At 44.8% G+C, this 25,973-nt stretch overlaps 1 protein-coding gene across 1 annotated transcript in view; it reads right to left on the minus strand.

The window, feature by feature from the left end:
- The window catches only part of DSCAM (DS cell adhesion molecule), an 833,405-nt gene extending 807,904 nt beyond the window's left edge, over positions 1-25,501 (minus strand). Inside the window, exon 1 of the mRNA XM_018051616.1 lies at positions 24,977-25,501. Within this exon, the coding sequence (XP_017907105.1) occupies positions 24,977-25,019 (43 nt within the window). The 5' untranslated portion in view covers positions 25,020-25,501. The remainder of the gene's footprint in view (positions 1-24,976) is intronic.

Consider the following 25,973-nt stretch of genomic DNA (forward strand, 5'->3'; position numbering starts at 1 on the left):
TGTAGCCAGCCAGGCTCCTCTGTCCATGGAACTTTACTGTCAAGAATACTAGAGTGGGTAGCCAGTCACTTCTCAAGGGGATCTTCCTGACCCAGGGATCAAACCTGGGTCTTCTACATTGCAGACAGATTCTTTACTGCCTGAGCCACCTGACTAAGTTATAATTTAGCTTAATAAAGATCATTTTTTCCCTGACACTCCTCACATAGGTGGATAGGGTCCTCTTCTGGTTAAACGATCTTAGCACAGATTTTGCCTTTACTTACTGTATCTGCATCGTGAACTCTATGTGTACATAGACATCAAGGTCTATGAGACATATTTAAGATAATTATGGAAATCATAAAATATGGCTAGTGTTAGAATACTAAGAGGTCATAAAAGTTACCTCTTGTAAATCTCTTCATTTCATTCATTTGTAACTGACGAGGAACTCACTGTCATCTTTTCCTGCCTGAACCAAAACTCTTTACATGTTTGTGAAAGTGAAAGTCACTCAGCTGTGTCCGACTCTTTGTGACCCCATGGACTATATAGTCCACAGAATTCTCTAGGCCAGAATACTGGAGTAGATAGCCTTTCCCTTCTCCAGGGGATCTTCCAAACCCAGGGACTAAACCAGGTCTCCCACATTGCAGGCAGATTCTTTACCAGCTGAGCCACCAGGGAAGCCCAAGAATACTGGAGTGGGTAGCCTATCCCTTCTCCAGTGGATCTTCCCGATCTAGGAATCAGTCTGGGCTCTCCTGAATTGCAGGCAGATTCTTTACCAACTGAGCTATCAGGGAAGACCATGTTTTTGAAATTTAGTGCCAATTCTGGGGCTTAAAATAGCAACAGTCACTGCAACCTCCAGACCACAGCTGTTTGCCACAAGCATGACTTCTATAGAAGTGCCTCGGACTATTTCTAAACACCTCACCATAAAGTTAAAAAGTGAATTTTTCCCACTAAGCCTTGCTCTGAGAGTCTGAAAGCTTCTTTCTACAGCCTGAAATTAGCTCCTCAGCCTCCTATAGACCCATGGATCAGTCTCCAGATTTATAGTACTGACCTCTGTTTCCAAACTCGCAAGTTGCACACATGTGTACACACAAACACATTCACACACACACACACACACACACACACACACACACACACAGCACCTACCCCTATTCCTCAAATTGCTGTCCAACAGTGATTTATGACCTCTAGGAGTCTGCTGAAGCTGCTCCTCTTCCAGGAAGTCTTCCTTGGTATCAGCTAACAAAGCTTGCTCCTTCTTCTCTTTTTAAATTAAATGCCTTTTGTGAACCATGAGTAACCCACTTTTTAATTTAACTAAATTAGATTACCTAGTTTATCTCCTTATTTTATTAGTTCATAATACCTCAAATTTTAAAAGATCTTATTTCCTTGTACTTGTATATGTCATTATTTCCCAATTAAATAGCCAATACTTTAAGGACATAAATCTTTATTCTTATTCCATATTCCCCAAAGGGCATAAAATAAGCACAGTAAATATTTTCAGGTTAATTAAGAAACATTCTCCTTCTCAGAAAGCTCCTTGGTGAGTTTCCGCTGGTTTTATAATCAGTCCTTAGTGATGCTGCTAACAGTCACTAATGATCAGCCACTGTAGATAATACCAACCAGTCATGATCACAACCCTTTACTTCTTACTCCTCGTCTCAGTCTTCAGTTTTGAAACACAACTCTTCATCAGTAAATACAAGAGCAAGGATATTTTAATAAACATAAAAAATAATGCTTATGTAAAGACACATAGATTGAGTATGTATATGACCCAGTGTGGAGGGTGAGGACAGAAAGGCAGAAATAAAAGGAGATGAAAAGAAGAAGTAAATCATAAAAGAAACCCTATAAGTTGCACACACACTTTAAAGTGAGACCGAGAATATTAATAAGAACTGAGTCATAGGTTATTTTGAGGTTGAAGTTATACTAACTCATGCTGTTCTAAGTCACTTCAGTCCTATCTGACTCTTTGCGATCCTATGGACTATAGCCAGCCTGGCTGTTCTGTCCATGGGATTCTCCAGGCAACAATACTGGAGTGGGTTGCCACTAGAGCATCTTCCCTGGAGGAGCATCTTCCCAACCAAGGGATCGAACCTGTGTCTCTTACATCTCCTGCATTGGCAGGCAGGTTTTATACCACTAACACTACCTGGGCTACTAATTCAGATTCTGCTAAATCTAAATTTGACTAGTTTAAGAAGGGTGAGATTTTAGAAACTCACAGCATGGAATAGTTTTTAATTTACGTTTTTTAACCCCACCCTATAGTTCTATGGAGCATGGTGTATAAATAAGAGAAAATGGATCTTCAGGCGATGACATTTTTAACTGTTGCATGCTAAGGTGAATATAATTACATTGTTAACAGAAATTATAAATCTTCATTCTGCCTTTTCTGGTGATTTTAGAACCCAAACAGGTTCTCACTAAAGGGAACCAAAGTTTAGCTCAATTATCTATAAAATAATAGATTGTGATTGCTACAGTGGAAACTTAACCCAAATTTACCATCAATTTTAAATTTTTGTATGCTTACTTTGCAAAGATATACAAAAATTAGAAAAAATTAAGGTTATTAATAGTTATTTGTTGATTTGAGCTGATTAGTTAATCTCGTGGCGGTAGGCCCTCTGATTGTGATCCAGTTTTCAGCATCTCTGAGGTTATACTGTGATATCTAAGCTACAGAATGGCTCTTATCAATGACAATAAAATTCCCTGTCAATGATTCCATTATGACACACAGTTTGCAGACAGACAGATTTCACAGGGTCTCAAGAAGAAAAGGACTGAAAGGGAGTAGTATAGGAGGTAATTAAGGCTGTATTGTGCTCAGTTGCTCAGTTATATCCAACTCTTTGTGATCCCATGGACTGTAGCCCCACCAGGGTCCTCATGGCTATGAAGCTATTCATGCCTTTAGTTTAGTAAGTTCATGTAGTGAGATGCTCCCGTGGGGATGATCTAGCCCTGACTTTACTTGTAGTTGAGGCTAGTTTCTCCCCATCCATCTCCCTCTTACCTCCCCCCTCTACTGGCACCCGATCATCCACCACTGTCCTGGCAGAGAGACTCTTTCCTGAAGCACTGAAATAGGCTATGTTTGGTCACATGTCCACCCCGTCTCTCTACTCCACAAACCTCCCCAGGCGCCACAGCTGAAATTCAGCATCGGTTGCTCACATGATATGGAGATCAATATGGGGATCATGGATTCAACACATAGACCTTACGTGCTGCTGCTGCTGCTGCTGCTGCTGCTGCTGAGCGCTTCAGTCGTGTCCGACTCTGTGCAACCCCAGAGACGGCAGCCCACCAGGCTCCCCCGTCCCTGGGATTCTCCAGGCAAGAACTACTGGACTGGGGTGCCATTGCCTTCTCTGAAACCTTACATGGCGTGACCTGAATGGGAAAGAAATCCAAATATATGTGTGTGTGTGTGTGTGTGTGTGTGTATTGATGATTCACTTTGCTGTACAGCTGAAACTGACACAATATTGTAAAATAACTATCTCCCAATAAAATTTTTTAAAAAAGTATATTAAATTAACTTGAATTCAAATGCATTCATATTCTGCTCCCTACCCCATTCTTAGATGTATCTGCCACTATGAGGTAACAATTCTAGAAGAGCGACCCCCTCCCCTTCCCCACCAAACCACATTCAGGAATCTCCCTGCTCCTCACTTTGACTCTGGTATTGAATCATTTACCATTCAGCTAGAGAGGAGAATTTAGAAAAGACAACAAGGAGGAGAAACTAGCGAGGCAGAAGGGAAAGCTAAAGAGCGCGATATCCAGGATTCAAGGAAAGAGTCTGCGGTGTCGAAAGCTGCTCAGTAGTTGAACAAGATGAAGACTAGAAATACAGAGGTCATAGGTGACCTTGTCAAAAGCAGATTCAACAGAGTCATAGAGAGGACACTGATCAGGTGTATTTAAGAGACACTGAGAGATGAAGACACAAAGTGGACTCAGACAGCCCTAGTCCAATTGTGCACAGACCAGCTGCTCGTCTCCTGTCTGCAATCAGACGAGTATAGAAACTGAGATGCCGCTGCAACTTCCAAGTGTGTGATCTGTACCCTCTGTTCTCGGTGCTTGGGGTGCAGACAACTCCGCTGCCTGCTGAACCCCCATGGTGAGCAGCATGTGGAGCAGCCTGTGTCCCCAGCGTGTCCTCTAGGACTTCACATCCATCTGCCACAGACTGGAAGTGGAAAACAGAATCCCAGACCTCAGTTAACTCGTGCAGCTCTCGCCAGTGGTTTTGCTACAAAGAGTGTAAGAGAGTGAGGAAGGTGAAGACACTGTGACAAGAGCAGGGGGTTTGTGTGTTAGTATGTTCTACATGCTAGTATATTTACAGGAGAGGTCATCTGGCAGTGGTATGTTACCTGGAAGAGAGGAAAATGGGGAGATACTTGAGAATGAGATCACAGACATGAAGGCAAAGCCCTTCTATGGATGAGAGATGGTGGGATTCTGGGCATGGGGAGAGGTCTCAGCCTTATATTGAGACAGCCCAGTGCTGCCATCTGGCAAAATGGGGAGGGCCTCAAATGACTCACCCATGGGCTCCCCCTTTCCCTCTGCTCTCACAAACTCCTCTCTAAATGACCTTCCTTGTCAAGGGATCGGGCACAGTGTCTGCGTTTTCCTATCAGGCTTAGTTTCCTGCGAGCCTGCAAGAACTATTCAAACAAGCCAATCACATCCCCCTACAGGAACCAGGGGCACCCCACCCTCATGATACTACACAGCTCCTCCCTCAGCCCCTGCTGTTCATTCTGTTTCCAAGTCCAACCCCTATGTGGCCCTGTACGGATTATCCCTGACTAAAGTAATGCTGTCCATCTCACCTGTCCAGGCCAGGAGTCAATGTCGGGTCATCCCCATAACTGAATCTCTCCCTCTCCAATGGGGTGAAAATGATGGTGAGCCATCAGTATAGGTGCAGACACCTGAGTGTGTGGGGTAAGAAAGACATATGCGAAGGAACTCACTCGGGTCTCCTGATATCTTGGTAAGAGACAAGAAGTCATCAGCTGAGAGTCTGGAAAGGGAAGGGGGGGTCTGAGGCTTCCAGACGAGGGAGAAGGTGTGAAATCTTCTTCCCACAGGAACAGGAAGCAACAGGGTGGTCAAGTGGGACTGAGAGCATAGCCAAGGGCTCACTGGAGGTTTGTGGTCACAACGTACAATGAGATCAATCAGAAAGGCAGTGTGCAGAGCTTCTGCTGAGCAGAGATCTCTGCTGCTCTGACGTGGCAGCGTATAGGCTGGCTTGGGTTTCATCAGGGGCTTCCTGAAGTTTAACATCCCCAACACAAGGAGAGATGGGGCCGATATGGGCACTTATGTGAAATGGGTAGAGGGGACACTTTGGAGAGAAGACACACAGCAATAGCAGCAGTCAGGTGATGCATGGACAGGTTCTGAGGTCACTACAGGGCATAGCCACCTTGTTCTGTCCACGGAAATCTGGAGTGCTTCATGTCTAATCCAGGCACCACAGAAATAGACACATGACATGGGACACAGGCTGCACCTTGGGAAGTGGGGTAATCTGTGTTTCGCAACAAAGTGGCGGTAGTAGGTGCTTGGTCACATTTTGCTGACTGAGCGTCCCTTCTCAGAATGAGTTGAGATTCTAGAAATGCTGTGATTAGAACAAACCAGCCCTGAAACTTCCAAAACGGTGCTTGCATTGCCACATTCTTCCATCTTTCTTCAGAAAAAAAAGTGAAGAAAGCATTGTTTGCTCTCTGGCCCATCCCCACTCTCTGGGATAACCCATATTTCCAGCTCTCCAGAAAGCTTCCTTAAGGAGTGTGTGGGCTCAGGAGCCAGCCCAGGTATCAGGAGCTCATTAGTTGATGAGGACAGTATAGCATTCAAGTTCTGAAACTGCACAGGTTCAAATCCTGCCTTTACCACTGGCTGAATCTCTGACTTTAGAGGGCTTTGGAGGTGCTGCAGTGGTAAAGAACCCAACTGCCAATGCAGGAGACAAAAGAGATGTAGGGTTGACCCCTGAGTCAACAAGACCCCCTAGAGAAGGAAATGGCAAGCCGCTCCAGTATTCTTGCCTAGAAAATTCCATGAACAGAGGAGCCTGCAGTCTACAGTCCATGAGGTCGCAAAGGGTCGGACACAACTGAGCGACTGGGATGACGATGATGATGGCTTTAGAGGAGTCACTTTACCTTTGTAAGACTTGATTTCCCCCAAGTATAAAATGAGGATAATGTAAATAATTATTTCAAAGACTCACCTGAAGATTAAATGAGATTATACAATAAAGCTGGATGAAGCACAAGCTAGAATCAAGATTGCTGGGAGAAATATCAATAACCTCAGATATGCAGAAGACACCACCCTTATGGCAGAAAGTGAAGAGGAACTGAAGAGCCTCTTGGTGAATATGAAAGAGGAGAGTGAAAAACCTGGCTTAAAACTCAACATTCAAAAAACTAAGATCATGGCATCCAGCCCCATCACTTCAGGGCAAATAGATGGAAACAACAGAAACAGTGAGAGACTTCTTGGGCTCCAAAATCACTGCAGATGGTGACTGCAGCCCTGAAACTGAAAGATGCTTGCTCCTTGGAAGAAAAGCTATGACAAACCTAGACAGCATATTAAAAAGCAGAGACATTACTTTGCCTACAAAGATCTGTCTAGTCAAAGCTATGGTTTTCACAGTAGTCATGTATGGATGTGAGAATTGGACCATAGAGAAAGCTGAGTGCTAAAAAATTGATGCTTTTGAACTGTGGTGTTGGAGAAGACACTTTAGAGTTCCTTGGACTGCAAGAAGATCCAACCAGTCAATCCTAAAGATCAGACCTGAATATTCATTGGAAGGACTGATGCTGAACCAATACTTTAGCCACCTGATGCAAAGAATTGACTAATTGGAAAAGACTTTGAGGCTGAGAAAGATTGAAGACAGGAGGAGAATGGGACGACAGAGGATGAGATGGTGGGATGGCATCACCGACACGATGGACATGAGTTTGAGCAAGCTCTGGGAGTTAGTAATGGACAGGGAGTCCTGGTGTGCTGTGGTCTATGGGGTCGCAAAGAGTCGGACACAACCGAGCGACAGAACTGAACTGCACTGATACAATAAAGCATTTAGCCCAGTTCGTGGCATATAGTAAGAGCTTGGTCAGTATAACTAGATATTATAGATAGGTTCATCCAGCACTCGATAAAAAAAGTGACTCTGTAGACTTCATCATAATTATAAACTGTAGGTTACTTAGTCAATAACCAAATATCTTTTCATCTCTTTTCAGTCAGGTCCCCCTTGGGACCATGACCCAAGGTTTAAGATATGGCTAGCAGATAGGATTGAAGGCCAGCTCCAAAACAGAGGTCTAATTGGGGATCCAGGCCACGACTCTGCTAGAACCTCATACTAATGAACCCCAGGCAGTGTTTCTCATGTGAGGAGGTCATCCAGACAATAAGCAGAGCTTCATGGCCTTACAGCCACCAGCTAAGGAAAGTTTGGGCCATCCAAGCTCTGAAAACTCAGAGAGCTGGAAAATTTTCATCACATGCGCACTCCATAGAGGGCAAACACATCACGCACGCATAATTAGTCTGTACACTGTCTAAATGTCAGAGACAAGAAGACTGTCACCACCACACAGCACATGTGCGTCCGTGCACACACACACATGCACGCAGGCACACATAGGTATTACTCTTACTAGAAGAACTCCCATTCAAGCTCAAGAAGTAAGACTAGGTAGTGCTCTCTGAATTCTTCAAGATATGTGCCCCGTGGATACTTCAGTGACATAAGTCAGCCACAAACAATAAGACTCAGACATGTAGGCACAAAATTGATTTGTGTCCTCATAAGAGCCTCAACTGATACAAAACTCGCAACCAATTTCAGTCTCCAATTACTAATTTCAAGATCCTTTTTATTCTAAAATTTTGACATTGAGAAAACTGTGATCAGTTGAGGACAAATGAAATATAATATACTTAAAGACAGACACCTGATTTAACTTAGAGGGCGGGGGAGGACCCTCCATATAATGAATGTAATATAAATGTCACCTTCCTCCAATTTCACTCTTAAGCACACCAACAATAGAACATAATACCAGGATGTAATTCTACCACCAAAGTGGATAAATGTTAATTAACCTGTCTCTTACTTACTTAACTTAAATAAGTGAATGGGGATTGACAGGGAAAATTAAATGAGTTTTCCTCATTTAAGAGCTTGGTCACATTCTCAAAACAACTATCGTTCAACTTTAAAGCAAATTTAACATCATCATCCTCAAAGTTTAAAAACAGTCAATACTCAGCCATTAAAAAGAACACATTTGAATCAGTTCTAATGAGGTGGATGAAACTGGAGCCTATCATACAGAAGTAAGCCAGAAAGAAAAACACCAATACAGTATACTAACGCATATATATGGAATTTAGAAATATGGTAATGATGATCCTGTATGTGAGACAGCAAAAGAGACACAGATGTATAGAACAGTCTTTTGGACTCTATGGGAGAGGGAGAGGGTGGGATGATTTGGGAGAATGGCATTGAAACATGTATAATATCATATGTGAAACGAATCGCCAGTCCAGGTTCAATGCATGATACAGGATGCTTGGGGCTGGTGCACTGGGATGACCCAGAGGGATGGTATGGGGAGGGAGGTGGGAGGGGGGTTCAGGATGCAGAACACGTGTACACTCATGGCTGACTCACGTTGATGTATGGCAAAATCAATATAATATTGTAAAGTAAAAAATAATAATAATAAAATAAAAACAGTCGAGTAGTATGGATTTATTTGGAAGATTCGGGAATGCTTATGATGTGGAGTAAACAAATCTATGACTTCAGATGACAGGAGCTCAAAATTCTGCCCTTGAATACCAGATCCCATTGACCTCAGGCCAATGATCAGTATCTCCAAACTCTTGCCTCAAATTCTGTAAAACTGAGATTCAAAGTACTCAGTCATTAGACTGTTTGGAATGAATGATGGTCATGTGGCAGAGTGAGTTTGTAAACAGACACAGGCTTAGTCTTCGTTCTGCCTTTTAACAATAAACGTGAATTTCCTCCCGCACCTCTGTTCCTTTAAAAAGGAGGGAGGGCTCTGGGTTCAGAAGTCACAAGCAGAATTTCTCTCTTCAAAGAAAACCATGAGATTTTAATTTCTCAAATGACATGGGCACAATTTTTGGAGTAGCAGGATATAAAAATTTAAGCAGGTATTGGCTACCTATATTGTCATTAATTCTTATGGCCCAGAATTCTTAGGAGGAGGTATAGGGAACCAATGATGTATAGTATCACCATGTGGCCCCTTCTTAAAGATGTCATAAGTTCCAGCAAGATCAAAACACATACACATTTGATAGGAAAAACAACTATACATAGTCTAGTCACCTTTCTTGTAACCAGACTATCCCATTATGCTAACGCAAAGGACAAACCATCTACTTCTGCTTTATTGACTACACCAAAGCCTTTGACTGTGCAGATAACAACAAACTGTGGAAAATTCTTAAAGATATGGGAATACCAGACCAGCTGACCTGCCTCTTGAGAAATCTGTATGCAGGTAAAGAAGCAACAGTTAGAACTGGACATGGAACAACAGACTGGTTCCAAATCGGGAAATCAGTAGGTCAAGGCTGTATATTGTCATCTTGCTTGTTTAACTTATATGTTGAGTGTATCACGCAAAATGCCAGGCTGGATGAAGCACAAGTTGGAACCAAGATTTCTGGGAGAAATATCAATAACCTCAGATACACAGTTGACACCACCCTTATGGCAGAAAGTGAAGAACTATGAGCCTCTTGATGAACACGAAAGAGGAGAGTGAAAACGTTGGCTTGAAACTCAACATTCAAAAAATGAAGATCATGGCATCTGGTCCCATCACTTCATGGCAAATAGATGGGGAAACAATGGAAACAGTGAGACTTTATTTTGGGAGGCTCCAAAATCACTGCAGATGGTAACAGCAGCCATGAAATAAAAAGACCCTTGATCCTTGGAAGAAAAACTATGACAAACCTAGACAGCTATTAAAAAGCAGAGACATTACTTTGCCAACAAAGATTCAGCTAGCCAAAGCTATGGTTTTTCCAGTAGTCATGTATGGACATGAGAGTTGGACTATAAAGAAAGCTGAGTGCTGAAGAATTGATGCTTTTGAACTGTGGTGTTGGAGAAGACTCTTGGAAGTCCCTTGGACTGTAAAGAGATCCAACCAGTCTATCCTAAAGGAAATCAGTCCTGAATATTCAGTGGAAGGACTGATGCTGAAGCTGAAACTCCAATACTTTGGCCACCTGATGTGAATAACTGACTCACTGGAAAAGACTGATGCTGGGAAAGATTGAAGGCAGGAGGAGAAGGGGATGACAGAGGATGAGATGGTTAGATGGCATCACCGACTCTATGGACATGAGTTTGAGCATGCTTCAGGAGTCGGTGATGGACAGGGAAGCCTGGTGTGCTACAGTCCATGGGATCACAGAGTCGGACACGACTGAGCAACTGAAATGATCTGAAAGGGCAAAAAAGTGACAGAGTATAAAGGAAAAATCCAATTATTACTAAGCTCAGTGCTTATTTGAGTCTGACTCTTTCTAGCCCCATGGACTGTAGCCCACCTAGTTCCTCTGTCCATGGGATTTTCCAGGCAAGAATACTGGAGAAGGTTTGCCATTTCCTTTTCCAGGGGATCGTCCCAACCGAGGGATTGAACCCACATCTCTTACATCTCCTGCATTCATTGCCAGGCAGGTTCTTTATCACTAGTACCACCTGGGAAACTTACTAAGCCCACTGAACTGCAAAAATGAGCCCTGCTAACCTCTCAGCATGGAGTAGAAATCCACTAGTAACAACACCATCATCCATACTTTTCACTCACATTCTTTCCCATACATTTGAAACTTCCTAATGTCAAAAAGCATTTCATAGGCATTTAACTCAACAGACGTCAAAGTCACCCGACCTAAAATACCCCACATGGAAAAGCAAACTAAGTGAGCTCAGGCTTCATGAGTTTACCAACAGCCTGAGCCATGTTGTTAAAACACAAAGCAGAGAAAAACAAAATGGTGGGCTCCTTCTTTAAGCAAATACACACTTGAAATAAACACAGAGACACCCCTCCCGGACCACCACGGACAGCAAAAGCTTGTGTGCACAGGACACGTGAAAAAGAGAGAGATGCAAACGGGGCAGTCCCTCTCCCCCCAGAAAATGGCTGGCGGCCTTTGAAGCCACACAGCTTCCTCCTCCTCCTCTGTGTTTCTCTGCATCTAATGTCCTCACATAACAGGCGCTTTCTAACCAGGGCTTCTACTTCTCAGACACTTCTGCAGTCCAGCCTCCGCCTGGGAGAGCAGGTGACAAAATTTCCCCACTCCCTTCATCAGGCAACAAAGAGGATCACATCTCCAGGAAGAGCAGAGCTCCACGGCCTGCGGCTTAGGGCTCTCCGGACACGAAGTAATCAGGCGAGAGAGAAAATGCATTTGGAGCGGTTAGCACACAGGATTAATCGAATTATAATATAATCATCTGATCAAATACTAATTAGCACAGTCATGTGAAAGGAAAATGGCTGGAGGAAGCCAGGAACACCTTGGCATCCCATATTCTTAGTGACTGACAAAAGAAGGGGACACAGAAATTTTAGGTTTTTTTCTCTTTTGCTCATTAAAACAATAGTAAATAAAGCTTAATCAATGGCAAGCATTACCAGCTATGGTTTTTGCAGCCAAAGGAATTACAACTGAGATGCAGAAGAAATATCTTTCTTCCTCTGCAGCATGGTGCTAGCACTCATGCTGTTGGTTAGGCACTAGTCACGTATGACTCTCTGACCCTGTGGACTGTAGCCTGCCAGGCTCCTCTGGCCATGGGATTCTCCAGGTAAGAATATTGGACTGAGTTAGAATGCCCTCCTCCAGGGGATTTTCCCAACCCAGGCATCACACCAGGGTCTCCTGCATCAACAGGGGGGTTCATAACCACTGAGCCACCCGGGAAGCCGTAGCATCCATAGAAAAGCACAAAACCAATATTACATTGTAGGCGAGGCTCCAGACTATTTAACTTAGTACCCTTCAACCTCTGCATGTTGACATCTTGGGCCGGAAAATTATTTGTCATGGGGGTGGGGGCAAGCGGTCCTGTCCACTGTAGGACACTGCCTACCCTCCAGATGCCAGGGGCATCCCCTTCTCCCCAGAGTTGTGACAACTCAAAGTGTTTCCAGATTTTGCCCAATATCCCCGAGGGAGTGACACTGCGCTGGTTAGAATGCTGATTTAACTCAAGAACACAATTTGTCAGGAGCATTAAAAATGATCAAATCTTAAAAGGAGGGAAGGAGTCTTTTATTCCCATCTGCCCAAAATAATGAGCCTAAAATAAAAATTCCACAGAATTCCATGCAGTTGATATCTGCTGTCTCTGGTTAGAGTTTTATAATAACTCATAACACCTATGCTTGTGCAATTTGGAAAAAATAATTATAAATACCAGCCTCTCCCCATCCAGGGATCTCTAGAAAGACACAGCAGGCTTCTACAGGCAACCCCGGCGGGGGACCCTCCCAGGCTGAAAGAACACCATTCCTTGCTTTCGGACTTCAGTGTGTCCTGAGCAGCTGGGGGACCAGAGCAGTGTACCCCACTCATCAATGTCAGGGCAAACCACCTGTGACTTAGTTAATCAGCAGAGGCAGGGAAGGCCCCTAGACCCCAGGGAAATATCACTTTCTTCCTACACTCTCACTGTATGCATAAAAGCCCTGATTATTTGCTCCCAGTATCTAAGGAGGGCGAGAGAGAGGTGAAAATGATTATGAGTGAATAAATACAAAAGGCCCCTCCAGTTCTTGCAAATGCATCTCCACTTACAATAGATTCATTGCACTTCCTTGGCCATTAGTCGGATGGTACCTAATCATGTTTATTCTTATGGAGAGATGTTAGAAGCCTAAGGGAGAAACACCCAACGCTTATTAAAGCCTGTAATAAATACTTCCTATGGGTTACGGTGATTTGTTCTAATCATAAATCTGAGTCACACCATCTGTCATTTAAATTTTTCTAAAGAAAGGATTTAACCATTTACCATTACTCGAGAAATCTCTTGAAAGTTATTAAACTTGCTGATAGACTTATTTATGACCTTTCCCATGGAGGAGACATGGAAAAAGGCTGACCTCATCTGCACAAAATTTAAAAGACAGCAGTCTGTCCCAGCTGTGGAGGCTGTGAAAACTCCAAATCAGAGAGGAATTGTGAGCTATTTTAAACAGATATCTTCTTCTATGAACTCCCTTGGCAGAGCTTGTGACTTCTGAACCTAAAGCCCTCCCTCCTTTTTAAAGGAACAGAGGTGCGGGAGCCCTTTGTTGCACAGGAGCAGTGTCTACCCTAATTCAGGGACTTATGAGTAAGCAGAAATTACACTTTTTCCAGCCCACAATGTCTTTCATACTGCTTTTCTTCTAAAGCTAAAAATCAAAACAGCCGCTCTGAAAGAATAATTTCTATCATGAATCACAATAAAATCTCCCAAGGTTTATAACATTCAACTTGTTTCAGATGCCTAGGAGGGAAAGTTATTTTTAATATTATCTAAAATAAGATCTCAGGACACAAAAATTTATTTTTAAAGGTTCTGAATTGAGGCCTCTCTCCAGCACACGTTCATGTCTATTTTAGTTAAAAAATCAAGGACATGGAGTTTTGAAAAGATTATTCTGCCACTAATAACTGTCCTCAATTTTATCATACACATGACAAGGTCTAAAATGAATATATGTCCTCATGTGCCATTTTCTCTTTTTATGACAACCCAGCATTATCGACAATACTTCATATGACAAACACAGTCCACGTGGGGTCATTTACCTAAAAGAAGGGAGCAGAGGTCAAGAAAACCCCAATGAGCAAATGATCCCCAAGTCCCTTATTCCTGGCTTTGGAAGGAGTTTCTGTGCCCTGATATGGGAAAGAAGGCATGTGTGATGTTCCCAGGTTGGTGCAGGCAGAACCTCAAGCTGCAAACAGACCCAAATCTGTCTGGCCCTGGTGCATCTCTTAAGCTTTCTCAATATGATAACCCAAATGGTTTCCCACCATTGATCTCTTGCTGGGAGATCACTGAATGCGGTTACATTTAGGCTCAAAAGGTGGGAATCCAGCTGCCAGGACTCCAGCTGCTAGCAAAGAAGGGTCAGTATGAGAAAACACAAACAGAACCAAGTCCATCAGCATAGCACATGCTAGCAATAAACCTGGATATCAAATATGCTAAAACCATAAGGAAAAAATTATGTACATGTGTATGCACACATATACACATTTGGATACAAATAAGCACAGACAGTAGATATATATACAGATGATTCTCAAGCTGCCTGTAGGCTAAGCTGTGTTTGACTCTGTAACCCCCATGGACTGTAGCCTGCAAGGTGCCTCTGTCCATGGGATTCTCCAGGTAAAAATACTGGAGTGGGTTGCCATTTCCTCCTCCAGGGGATTTTCCTGACCCTGGGATCAAACCTACGTCTCTTACATCTCCTGCACTGCCAGGTGGGTTCTTTACCACTACCGCCACCTGGATTCTCAAGCTACTAGCATCTAAATTAGAAGTCCCTGGTTGGGATCACAAGTCCCCCTACTCAGGGTCTTCCCTGTTGCCAGCCCCCATGAGTAACTCTCCCCAAAGCTGTCCAAATCTTTGTGGGAGTCAATGAAGCCCAGCCCCACATACGCATGCCCTCTCAGTAAATCACTTCACAAACAAAGCTCCCCAACAGTGCACTGGGGGCCATGAAGCTTTATCAGGTCAACATTCTAGCTATTGTCTGACTGACCCTCTAGCTCCATCAGGGGTTGGGCAGTCTCTTCCCAAGCATGCTTTTCTGGAGTTGGGTTTCACCACCCAGATAATAATAACACAGAGACTTCAGCCTGCACACCCCAGACCCTCCAGTGATCAGAGCTGGAAACTATACAACCAGCTACACAAAAGATCACATGAGCCTTACACATAGTTAAGTTGAAGGTCCCCTGGGGGAGGGGGAAAAATGGCAAAAACACATATCAGAGTTAGACCTCAGGAGCTTTTCAAACTGCAGACTGCAAGGAGATTGAATCAGTCAACCCTAAAGGAAATCAACCTTGAGTATTGGAAAGGCTGATGCTGAAGTTGAAGCTCCAATATGTTGGCCACATGATTTGAAGAGCCATCTCATTGTAAAAGACCCTGATGCTGGGAAAGACAGAGGGCAGGATGAGAAGGGGGTGGCTGAGGATGAGATGGTTGGATAGCATCACTGACTCAAAGGACATGAATCTGAGCAAACTCTGGAAGACAGTGAAGGACAGGGAAGCCTGGAGTGCTGCAGTGCCTGGGGTCACAAAGAGTCGGACACGACTGACTGTGTGAACAGCCGTGATAACAACAAACCAGTCTCCTCTGAGAGGCTCATGGGAGAAAAACCATCTAGGAAATGCCCAGCCCACCTGCACTTTGAGAACCAGCAGCCCTGATCCTGGCCTGGAGGCACCATAAACTGGAACATGGTTCAAGGCATCCACAGACTGGCTTCCAGTCAGTGTGGCTCTCTCCTCCCCACTCACAAAACTGCTGTCTGGATATGGGAGTCCCTTCCTCCATATGCTCGGTCTTCCCATAAACCTTAACTTGCATGGCCTCCAGGCACCTGATATCCCAGACAGAGGTCTACAGCATATTCTCACCTTCCCATCACCAGTGATGGGGCGGCAGAGTGATGTGGCAGTGTGGGTGGGAGAAGGAGAAAGGGTCTCTTGTGATTCCAAGTTAGAGCGGGTGGTGGTCGGTGATATGAGATCTCATCGGACATAGATGAACCACCACCTACTGATCAAAGTAATTACCCCAAACAAATACCAAGATCACTTCTAGGTCAAAATTTTCTACCCTCGTTTCTACATAAAAGTATCCACCAAACCTATTGTAAAACAGTAGCCACCAAAGATTTGATAGCTATTGATCTTGGTGAGTCATAACATATGCATGTACATGACTGGTAATTCACCACCCTCCTCACCTTCTGCCCCCATGTCAAGGTACCAGAGAGGCACCTGCTACCTTTGGATTTACCAACTTGAATCATTTATGAAAGAATAATTCTGTACACGAGAGAGCATTTCATATGTTTTACACATTTCCTTTCACTGGCCGAAGAACTAGACAAACGGCTACCCTTTGCAGGAACCAGCTGTGCCGAGGTCCAGGAAGGGTGATAAAAACACTACAGTGCCCTGTCTATGGAGTCAAGTTGCTCATTTCACTAGTAATGTCAGTTGTGGTTGTTATTGTTGGGGTCTTCAGTTCATTCCTGAAGTCTCCCATGTAATATTACAAGGCATTGTTATTTCTATCCTGGCAGCTACAAATCAGTTATTAAAAATGCTCTACAGCTGATATTAAGAAATAAACATGGTAATTAGGCAGACTGGGACTTGGGGTTTGGGGTGTCTTATGGGAACTCAAGATCAAATCATGCCACAGTGGGGCCAGAGTGGAGAGAAGAAATGAGTCTCAAGTTTCCCTAATGAGAAATGTGTTTACTCAAAGGCTTCCACAATAGAGCTCAGGTCTACATTAAAAAAAAAAAAAGTAAAATTTAAAAACACAGCAAATTGCTGTGCTTCTAATTATCTTCAGGTGCCTTTCTCTTACAACATAATTGTAAAAAATTTCCCATGGCCCTGAAGTCCCTGTGATGAGTGATAAAACAGGTCTCATGAGAAAAATCAATGCTTTCTTCAATATTAGGAAAAGGAATCAATGGCAAGAATCTCCACTGCCTTCAGCCATTTCAAGTGACATAGCTCCGCAGCATTTGACATAGGCCATCTCGGTCAGCATCCAATGAACCAGCAGCCACACACAGAGGCTGCTTCATCACTTAGTCTATGAGGATGCGTAAGACACCTGGGGACCCTGAGGTCATCGGGTTCTTCACTAAGAGTGTTATTTACCACTAGTGTTGTTTTCCAGAAGTATCCAATAATTTGAGATTCAGGTATCCAGGAAAAAAACTATAAACTAACTTCACTGTGTTTAGTATTAATATTAATGCACAGTGGACAACAAAAAGACTTCCTTAAGTTTTCTGTAAAGCCAAGCTTAAAATTGTTCCCTGGTTCACCATTTTAATATTAAAAGAGGCAAGGCTCATATGAACCAAAATCTGCAATGAATTCATTCAAGCCTCTTTCTATCACCTCATCAAACCTGCCTGGGAAGGTTCCACAGTCTGGGAAGATGGCTACAAAACAACCCACTGCATAGACATTTCTTCACACACACACAAAAAATAATAATAATGCCTTTCACGTATCATAACCTGGGGTAGCGCTGGCTTTTGTTCAGATGTTCAACCTAACTACAAACCAGCAGCATTTCAACACAGATTCAAGGATTCTATCATTAATAGAAAACAATGTATACTTGGGGCTAGTAAAACCAAAATATTATCTGGAATAAATGCAGTCTGAGTAAGGAAGACTATCTCATTCCTAAGAGCAAGTGTGTTCATTTGTCTTTGTCTGGGAACGTTAAAGTCAATCAAGTCAGCCTGTGTGACGCGGCCGACCCCATCTGGACTGGCCAATCAGAAGAGTATATACCGCAATTTTTTAAATCGCCAAAATGTAATATCTGATTAACAGAGGAGCCTGCAATAATCACAAGATCCTAAACGTGAACACTTCTCTTAATCGCTCTCCTTCAAACATGCATGCGAATTTACTCTCCTATCCTCTGCTGCTGAGCATCTTCAGGAAAGGCGATGCTCACTGTGAAGTGAGCACCTGCAGCGGCCTTGCAAGTCCAACATGCTCCCTTCTCTTCACTCCTCCGTTCAGACCTACCCAAGCTCAGTTTCCAAATAATACAGATGCTGGCTCCCCACCCCCACCTCCCAAGTCTGACATGGACTTAAGTCCTGAGAGCATTTCAAGAAATGCTTTAAACTCTCAATATTTCTGCAAGGGTTGGTGTGCTTCACTTTCCCCTCCAAAAGAAAAAAAAAGTCTCTAAGGTGCTGGCAAGGTAAGGGAAGGCCACATTTCCTATGGAGGTGATCTCACGTTTTCAATTCTTCCGCTTTTCCAGCTGCTGCATTTTAAAACAGCTTTCTATAAATAGGACTGCTTGCTCACTCTTAAATCTTACTCACTGTCTTCTGCGTAAAAATAACTTAAATAGGGATGCAGGCAAGATTCATTAATCCCTGTCATCCTTTCTCTCTATGGAGTAGCCTCTTCCCTCTTCTTATCTCATCATCTTTCTTGTCAGCCCCATTTATCCCTCTCCATTACATCAAGATATGTATTTATATAACACAGGGGGCTTAAAGACCAAAAATTAATCCAAATGAAGGATTGTTTAAATTGTAAGTATTGATCAATATAGGATAAAGACAGATCTCCAAACAAGTCAAACAATGATAAATACTGTACTCTCCAGGACAGCTAATTTGATTCTTGTATTGGAATACAAATTACAATTTTAATGTTAAATCATATTCCTTTCATGTTACTTTGAACAAAGGAACCAACTTTTACATTTGGTTCTGCTCCAAAATAAGAAAAAAAGAGTGTGATGAGACAGACACCCATACATCAATAGAATGCTTAAGAAAACAGTAATGTGATTTTTTTTAAAGACGATTATGGCCTAAGAAGCTGAGCTTCGTTTTGATGTCCTGGGTGGCTCTTTGATGGAGAAATGAATTCCCAGGAACCCCTAGGGAAACTTATGTGTCGGTTTGATGTTTCTGACTGGCTTTCAGAATGCGACAGGGCTTTAAACCTCGAATAGGATGTTTGAATCGTGCCACTTAGCCGTGTACACTTGAGAACAAGGGGTCCGATGCATTTATTGACTTATTTTCTGTGACACTTGACCCAATCCAGGTCACAAAGAGCACCTAACGTAATTACATCGTTGGTATGTAACTGTGATGAGGCCCTATTCCATATTCCCAATGTGAATCCAGTTTGGAAAAGAAAAGAAAATGCCCCAGAAGCAGTTTTAGAAAATAAACATTTCTAAAGCCAGGGAGTCAGTACATAAGACAAGATGGCAGAAGCCAAGGAATCCACACTGCTGCGTTAGCGCATTTCTCATCGTGGCTTATACAGAAGAATTAGAGACGCGGAGAGAGACAAGCAAACAAGGACAGCAAAGAAGGACAGACAGAGGCATTAGAGAGAGGCAGATGGGAGGGAAGAGGGATCGGAGGAGGGGAGAAGCTCAGCCCACCACTCTCTCCCTTCTTTCTGTTGGTCGGTGGACATCTGTTTGTAGCCACCCTGCAAGCACTTCGCTCTGTGCTAAGGACACACGCTGACATGGTAGGAGCCTCCTCTGTAGATCTCGCATTCCAGTGAGGGAGGCAGACACTAGCCAACCAAGCACCTAATAGACAAGAGTTACAGATTACCCTAGACACTATCAAGGAAATGCCCAAGGTTTCAGGAAACAGGATAATGCAGGAATCTAATTTTGAGGGGGAGGGGGAGCAGGTCTCTGAATTCAGTCTTTCTGAACCTCCTGACCAGATGCTATCTAACCTCTGAACCCAAAATCGGTTATCAGCACCAGCCCTGTGGCGCTGCCTTCGCACCGCGAGGGTGGACCGTGAGCCACCGACGGAAGAAACTCAGAACTGCACAGGGGGTACAAATCGAGTTGCTAGAACCTTCCATCCTCATGTCTTATCTTACTTAACCTGTAAATTCAGCAAGGGGGTGCAAATCTGAATGTCATATTTTGCAAACATTAAGGAACAGAACATAAGTATGCGGGAGGGGTAGGAGAGATAAGATGAGAATTTAAGATGAGAATTTCTGTGCTGGGTACCCTGGACTGTGAAGAGTTAACAGGTGATGCCCAGTGTGCCTGGTGGAGCAAGGGGTGTGTGTGTGGGGGGGGGGGGCAGCCGCTGGGCTCGGAGCCCTGGTCAGCAGGGATGGCCGGACTGCAGAGAAGCGGCGCGCCGGGCTCACCCCTGTCCCCAGCACCCCGAGCTGGAGTGGAGGTGGGGGGTGTGGGGGGAGGGGGGAAGAGGCGGTGGAGACGCCTCCGGAATGACATTGGAAGGTCAGCCAATCAGGCGCGCGGCTGCGCCCGAGCGGCCACCTCCGCCGACAGGAGGCGCTCGCGGGCCGGGCTCCCCCGCCAAGCTGGAGGGGAGGGGGAAGTGAGCGCGCCCTCCGCGGGCCCCCCTCCCAGCCCCGGACACCGCCTCCCCGCTTCTCTGCACCTCCTGGGTTTCAGTAGATTGCTACGGGCCTCCTGGGGAACGTTGGGAACAAAGACTGCGGACCCTGCCTCGCCGGCCGCGGACGTAGCCCGCGCATCGGTTGATCCCGTTGGGCTGAACTCCGGACCGCTGAGGCTGGACCAGGCGAACTTAAGATGCCGCGGGGAGGAGAGGCTCCGGCCGCGGCGCTCAGCCCTGCGCCTCGGGGGCGGCGAGGAGCCTGCGTCTGCTCGGCTGAAGGCGGCCGCACCAGTCTTGTGAGGTTTGCCGCCCACTAGTGTCCTGTGGCAGGGACACAGTTGACATGCAGGTAGCACCACCTCGCCATCTCCCCATTTCCCCGGCCGCCGGTGCAGCCAGTCCCCGGAGCCCGCAGGAGCGCAGCGCGGTGCCGCGAAGATGCCCAGACGCCGCGTCCACCAGCCAGCGCCGGGGGCCTCCCTGCTGCCCCGCCGAGACCCCCCCTGAGACCCGGCACGGGGGCGTGCCGACTGCTCTGCCCTACCTAATGCTAACTGTATTATTTCCACTGCCTATTAATTATTTATGAGGCGCATTCATAATCTCAGCCGTAGAATTCAGCTCATTTTGTGAAATCTGGATGCCGTAGATTTTATAAATGCATCCACTGGGACGATCCACCGTTTTCTTTTTCCAACATCAATTTCCAGTTTCCTGCTGTAGTCTTAGGTTTCTCTCTATAAAATGACCTTCCCTATTTCTTTTTCTCGCGCGTGCACAACCTCTCTGCTTTACATGAAGGTTCAAGGCCCATTGCACTGAGTCTCCTTAGGAAATATTCCTCGCATCTCATTCAGACACATCAATGATAAAGCACTCTGACAGCTACCTGGAGGTCCAGGAATTAGGGATTTAGATAGGTTTCCCCTCCCCCCTCGGTCACCATTATTTCCTGGATCAGCCTACCAATTCTGCCCAGTAAGTCACTGAGTCTCCGAGGCAGCACCAAACTGCATTCACACCAAAGTGACATCCAGGAGAGAGTAAGAAGTGGAGAAAGATTGGCTGGCATTTAATAAAGGTCTGCATGGGATTTTGTTTTCCTGCATAGGGCATCTTGTAGGGGCACACAAGCTTAAGAGACCTAGAAATTTTTTATGGACTGTATAATTCTGGAGTAGAATCTAAATCTGCTTAATAAAAATAGGAGAGGGAGAAATGAGGAGGAAGCCCTGGAATTATTCACCTGATAACATTTTTTTTCCTTACTTCCACATATTTACATAAATAAAAATCACCTTAAAACCCTGAAGGTGAATTTGCGCTCATAAATGCCTGCTCCTAAATTTAAATAAAATACAAGTTTTGGGTCCATAATTCCCTGTGGAGATGACAGAGGCTGCTGAAAGGCTCTGCAGTGCCCACTTGCCCTTTGACAAACACCCTTCTCTCCCCAGCACCCACCCTCTCTAAGCTCCACAAGCTCCCTGAAAATGGCAAAGCCCAGTACCGCATGGCTAAGAAAAAAAAGATACTGTCAGGGACATATGTGTCCCTAACAACAGAGACACAAGGGTACTCGCAAAAATGTATTATACTAATAAATCTGCTTATTAGTCATTATTCTGCTTGTCTGCAGGCCCACCTATGCTTTTAACAAGAACCATAAACTAGAATGTTCTCACCAGGGTTAAAGCCCAGAGAAACTGTGATAAAACAATGCAGTGTGATCCCATTCCAAGGAAAGGTTGAGAGATGGATCTCTACATATAGGAACTCCCCCTTCCCCAGCTCTGTAGCTGAAGCTCCCTCCGAGTATTTCCAGAACATTTCGGGACAAGTTGTCTGCTTTAAAGCATGATGACTGCACCTGATCAGGTGAGGTAATTCATTCAAGGGTTTAACCCATGAAGGGACTGTTCTCTGTTTTACCCCCAATACTGTCTGCAGCCTGTTCAGCAATGATGTTTTCATTAAGAAAAAAAAAAAGTACATTCCATTCCATCTGTAGGAAAAATGTTGTTGTCTATAGTTAACATGCAGACACACTGTGGGCTTATTTTATGAGTACCCCAAAATATCAAACTGCATAATCTTTCACAACTAGGTTTTTTTTTTTTATCATGTCAGACATTTTGATGTCTGAGGCCTAGTAGTAATCGGTCCTGGTTATTAGAATTCATAGATCTTTTACCACACACATTTAGGAATTTTTTTAAATTAAGGTAGGCCAAAAAATGACAGTCATTAAAAAAAAACTCAATGTTTTTCAAGTCTCATTCAGTTAGGTAAGAACCATTTAATTTCACATTTTGAAATATGGTCCTATGAACAAACATCATTCCAAACTGGACTCTTATTTCATTTTGACATGCCTATATATTTTTATGATCCTTTCTACAGTATGCATTGAACATCATTCCTTGAAACTCCTTAAAGTTAGTTCCCCCCACAAATGAAAGAGTCTAAAGCTCTACAGTCAGGGCTGTTTTTTTTTTTTTTTTTAATGCCTCATCTTATAAAGAGGGCCATTTTTATATAGAAGATTCCATATCCTTCTGGATCACAACATGTAATACAGCAAAGTAAAATTTTCATTTGCACGTGCAGTCCATGTCTCATATTGTGAAATCCACATGTATTCACTATAGTATCAATAATGGTGATTATTAATCAATTTTAAGGGTCCTGAAAAAAGTGTAAGACAAGGCTCATAAGACTCAATATAAATGCACTTACATAGCCTTTGTACATATTGTCCACCAAGTAGATTATTTGAGATTTTATACAATTTGCTCATTATTTTAGTAAAACTGGTTCCAAAAAAAAAGTCACACATCTCAGCATCTCTGTCTCAGAAACAGTACCAGACCTATTTCTGTCATATATAAGTATGAAACTGTAGAACAGATACCAATTGACTGACAATCAGAAGCACAACCTCTTTGCTCCTCCTGGAATACATTCTTCCCAATAGGGTAGAAATGATGTTTCATCCCAGAGCCCAGGCCTTTCTAGGGAACCCCAGGGGTGTACGCCCTGATAGGTGAGACAGGCCATCAGGGCTCTGTGGCTCTGAAACATGTATGTGAGCATTTCTCTGTGTTCCCTGAGTTCATGTTGGCAGAGCAGCAGAAAGGGCCGCCTTTCCTCATGCATCACCACACATTAGCTCCGGCTGATCTATCCCCCTAGGTAAATTCCCGCGAGGCTGCAGAGGAGGCATAGTGCCCTCTGGGAAAGATGGGTGTCATGTCAGAACTTGTTGCAATTCTTTCCTGCTAGGAAATCTCAACATGAAAGTTTTGAACACGTTGCTTTAGGTGATATTAGAGAGTGAAGTGTCATCTTAACGTTAATTTCAGGCTTCCCTTCTCACAGTCTTACCTTTTCTTAGTCATCTTTTTTCCCCCTTAATTTTACAAAGTTTATGCATTTCCCCTGGCCTGTCAGTGTGTTGATTTTTTAAGTACTATCATGGTAGGCAAAGAAAATGCACCTCAATGCAGCTGACACTCAGAGCTGCCCTGTGCATCTTTCAGGAGAATCTTCCAGCCTCCCTTTGGCTTCTGGTATTTTCTCACAAGGGCGAGATTTTCTTTCCTTCTATCTCCTCCCTCCCACTTCCTCCCTTCTGGGCAGGGGATTCTGCTTAATGGTTTAATTTTAACTGTCAGCAAGTCATACATTTTATGCAGATTTGTGTTCTGAAATTTGAAATGGGAATTTCAGCTGTAGCTACTCCCAGGCAATGCCAAATGATGACAATTTCCTCTCCTTCCCAAATGAGAGGAAGCCATTCATACATGCGAGTTCATATTTACGCGGTGACAGGCAACTGAAGGTGCAGTCACACTTGCTAATTGGATCTGACTCAGTCAAGAGCAATAGCTTTTCAAATATCCAGGAAGAAAGCATTTCAAGATAAAATATCAGGTCGGTATAAGAAAAGGAATGCTGTTTGCAATATTCACGGATTTCATTTTTACAACTATACAGGTGTTTTGCAGAATTTGTCAACATTTCAGATGATGTAATGCTTATCAGTGCATATTTTTACATAAATGATGGTGGGGACTCTGTAGTACCAAGAAGGTTGGGGGGTGGGGGGAGGGGGCGGGGGCGGGTAGAAGGACAGATCTTTCTTAAAGGCTTCTCTTGCTGCTGGAAATAAATTGCAGCAGAATTAAAGCACATGTTTTAAAAGCTCAAAAAGCTTAGGATCTCAAGGCAGACGCTCTGAAATGACCCTTCCACCTGCCTGCACTTGGAATGCCATGTCCCTTGGAGGCTGTGAGGTGTCCAAGTGGCCATCCTGCCGTCTCTCTTATTACCAAACCTGGTTTATTCTGAATGAGGCAGCTAGCTAGTATAGGAGTTAGCTCGAGCTGTCACTTTGCTAGGTAAGCGCCTTTAAATGATTACAGAGCAATTTTTCCCTCGGTCTCTCTTCATTGCTTCCTCTCCTCCCTCCAAGAAATATAAATAATATTTCTTAAAAATAAAAGCCTGAAAATGTCAACCCTGGTGGGGGAGGAAAAGGGAGAGAGTTCGTCCATGCATCCACTCCCCCCACGTCCCGGTCCATCCAAGAAATGAAATTCATCACAAACCGAAAGGCTCACCATTCGCGAAGCTCTGGAACAAGGAGAGGGCCAGTATCCACATGCCCCTGCTGCTCCCCGGCCTCCCGCGAGCGCCGCGCCGGCCTCGCCCCCCGCGCTCCGCCCGGCTCCGCTCGCTCGCCACCCGCCCGGGGGCCGCCGCCCGCCCGCCGCCGCCGCCGCTGCTGCCGAGCCGCCCGGGCACGCGGCGCGGCCGGGCTCCGGGGCGAGGGCTGCGCTCACCGCGCGCCGCGCTCCTGCACACCTGCTCCCGGGCGCCGCGCCCAACGCTGCGGCCAGAGCGGGCCGGCGGGGCTGCAGCCCAGGTGCGCCGTCAGCTCAGGGGGCCGCCGGCAGGTCGGCAGGTGGACCGAGCCGCACACGCGGGCGTGAGCTCATCCCGGGCGCCCGGCGCCCCGACTGCGCAGCAAGCGGCCTCCCGTGCGCCGGCCCTCAGCCTCCGCATCCAGGCAGCAGGCGGGCGGGCAGGCTCATCTTTTCCTCTCCTGCGGCCCGAATCACATTGATCCCTCGCTAACCTTCCCTGGCTGGGAGGCGGGCGGGCGGGCGAGGAGCGAGCGGAGCGGAGGCGAGCGGGGACCCCCCTCCCCTGCCTCTGGCCGCTGGGGCGCTCTGCAGTCTTAAAGCAGCAGCGGAGAAGTGGAACCGAACTGGAGGCAGGACCGGCGAGAGCGCAGCCACCGCACAGTCACGCACAGTCATCAGGATGCATATCTTCGAGGCTTAAATACTCGTTTCAACAGCCGATTATTTTTAGTTATTTTCTTGCCGGTTGCTAATAAGATATGACCAGAGGTGACTCTTCCAGAAGGTTACCAGATAAGCAGAGGTGACCAGGAAACGGTGGCAGTTTTAATAAAATGTGCAGCTGGATTTCGCTTTCGTATTTACTGTCATGAAAGTCCAGTTCATTTGCCTAAAGGGGAATTCAGCTTTCCAATCCTGCTGCTACTATAAAGATCTCTATGGTTTCACCGGCTAATTTTTAATTATCTCA

Source organism: Capra hircus, chromosome 1, assembly GCF_001704415.2.
Source record: "Capra hircus breed San Clemente chromosome 1, ASM170441v1, whole genome shotgun sequence".
Lineage (NCBI taxonomy): Eukaryota > Metazoa > Chordata > Mammalia > Artiodactyla > Bovidae > Capra > Capra hircus.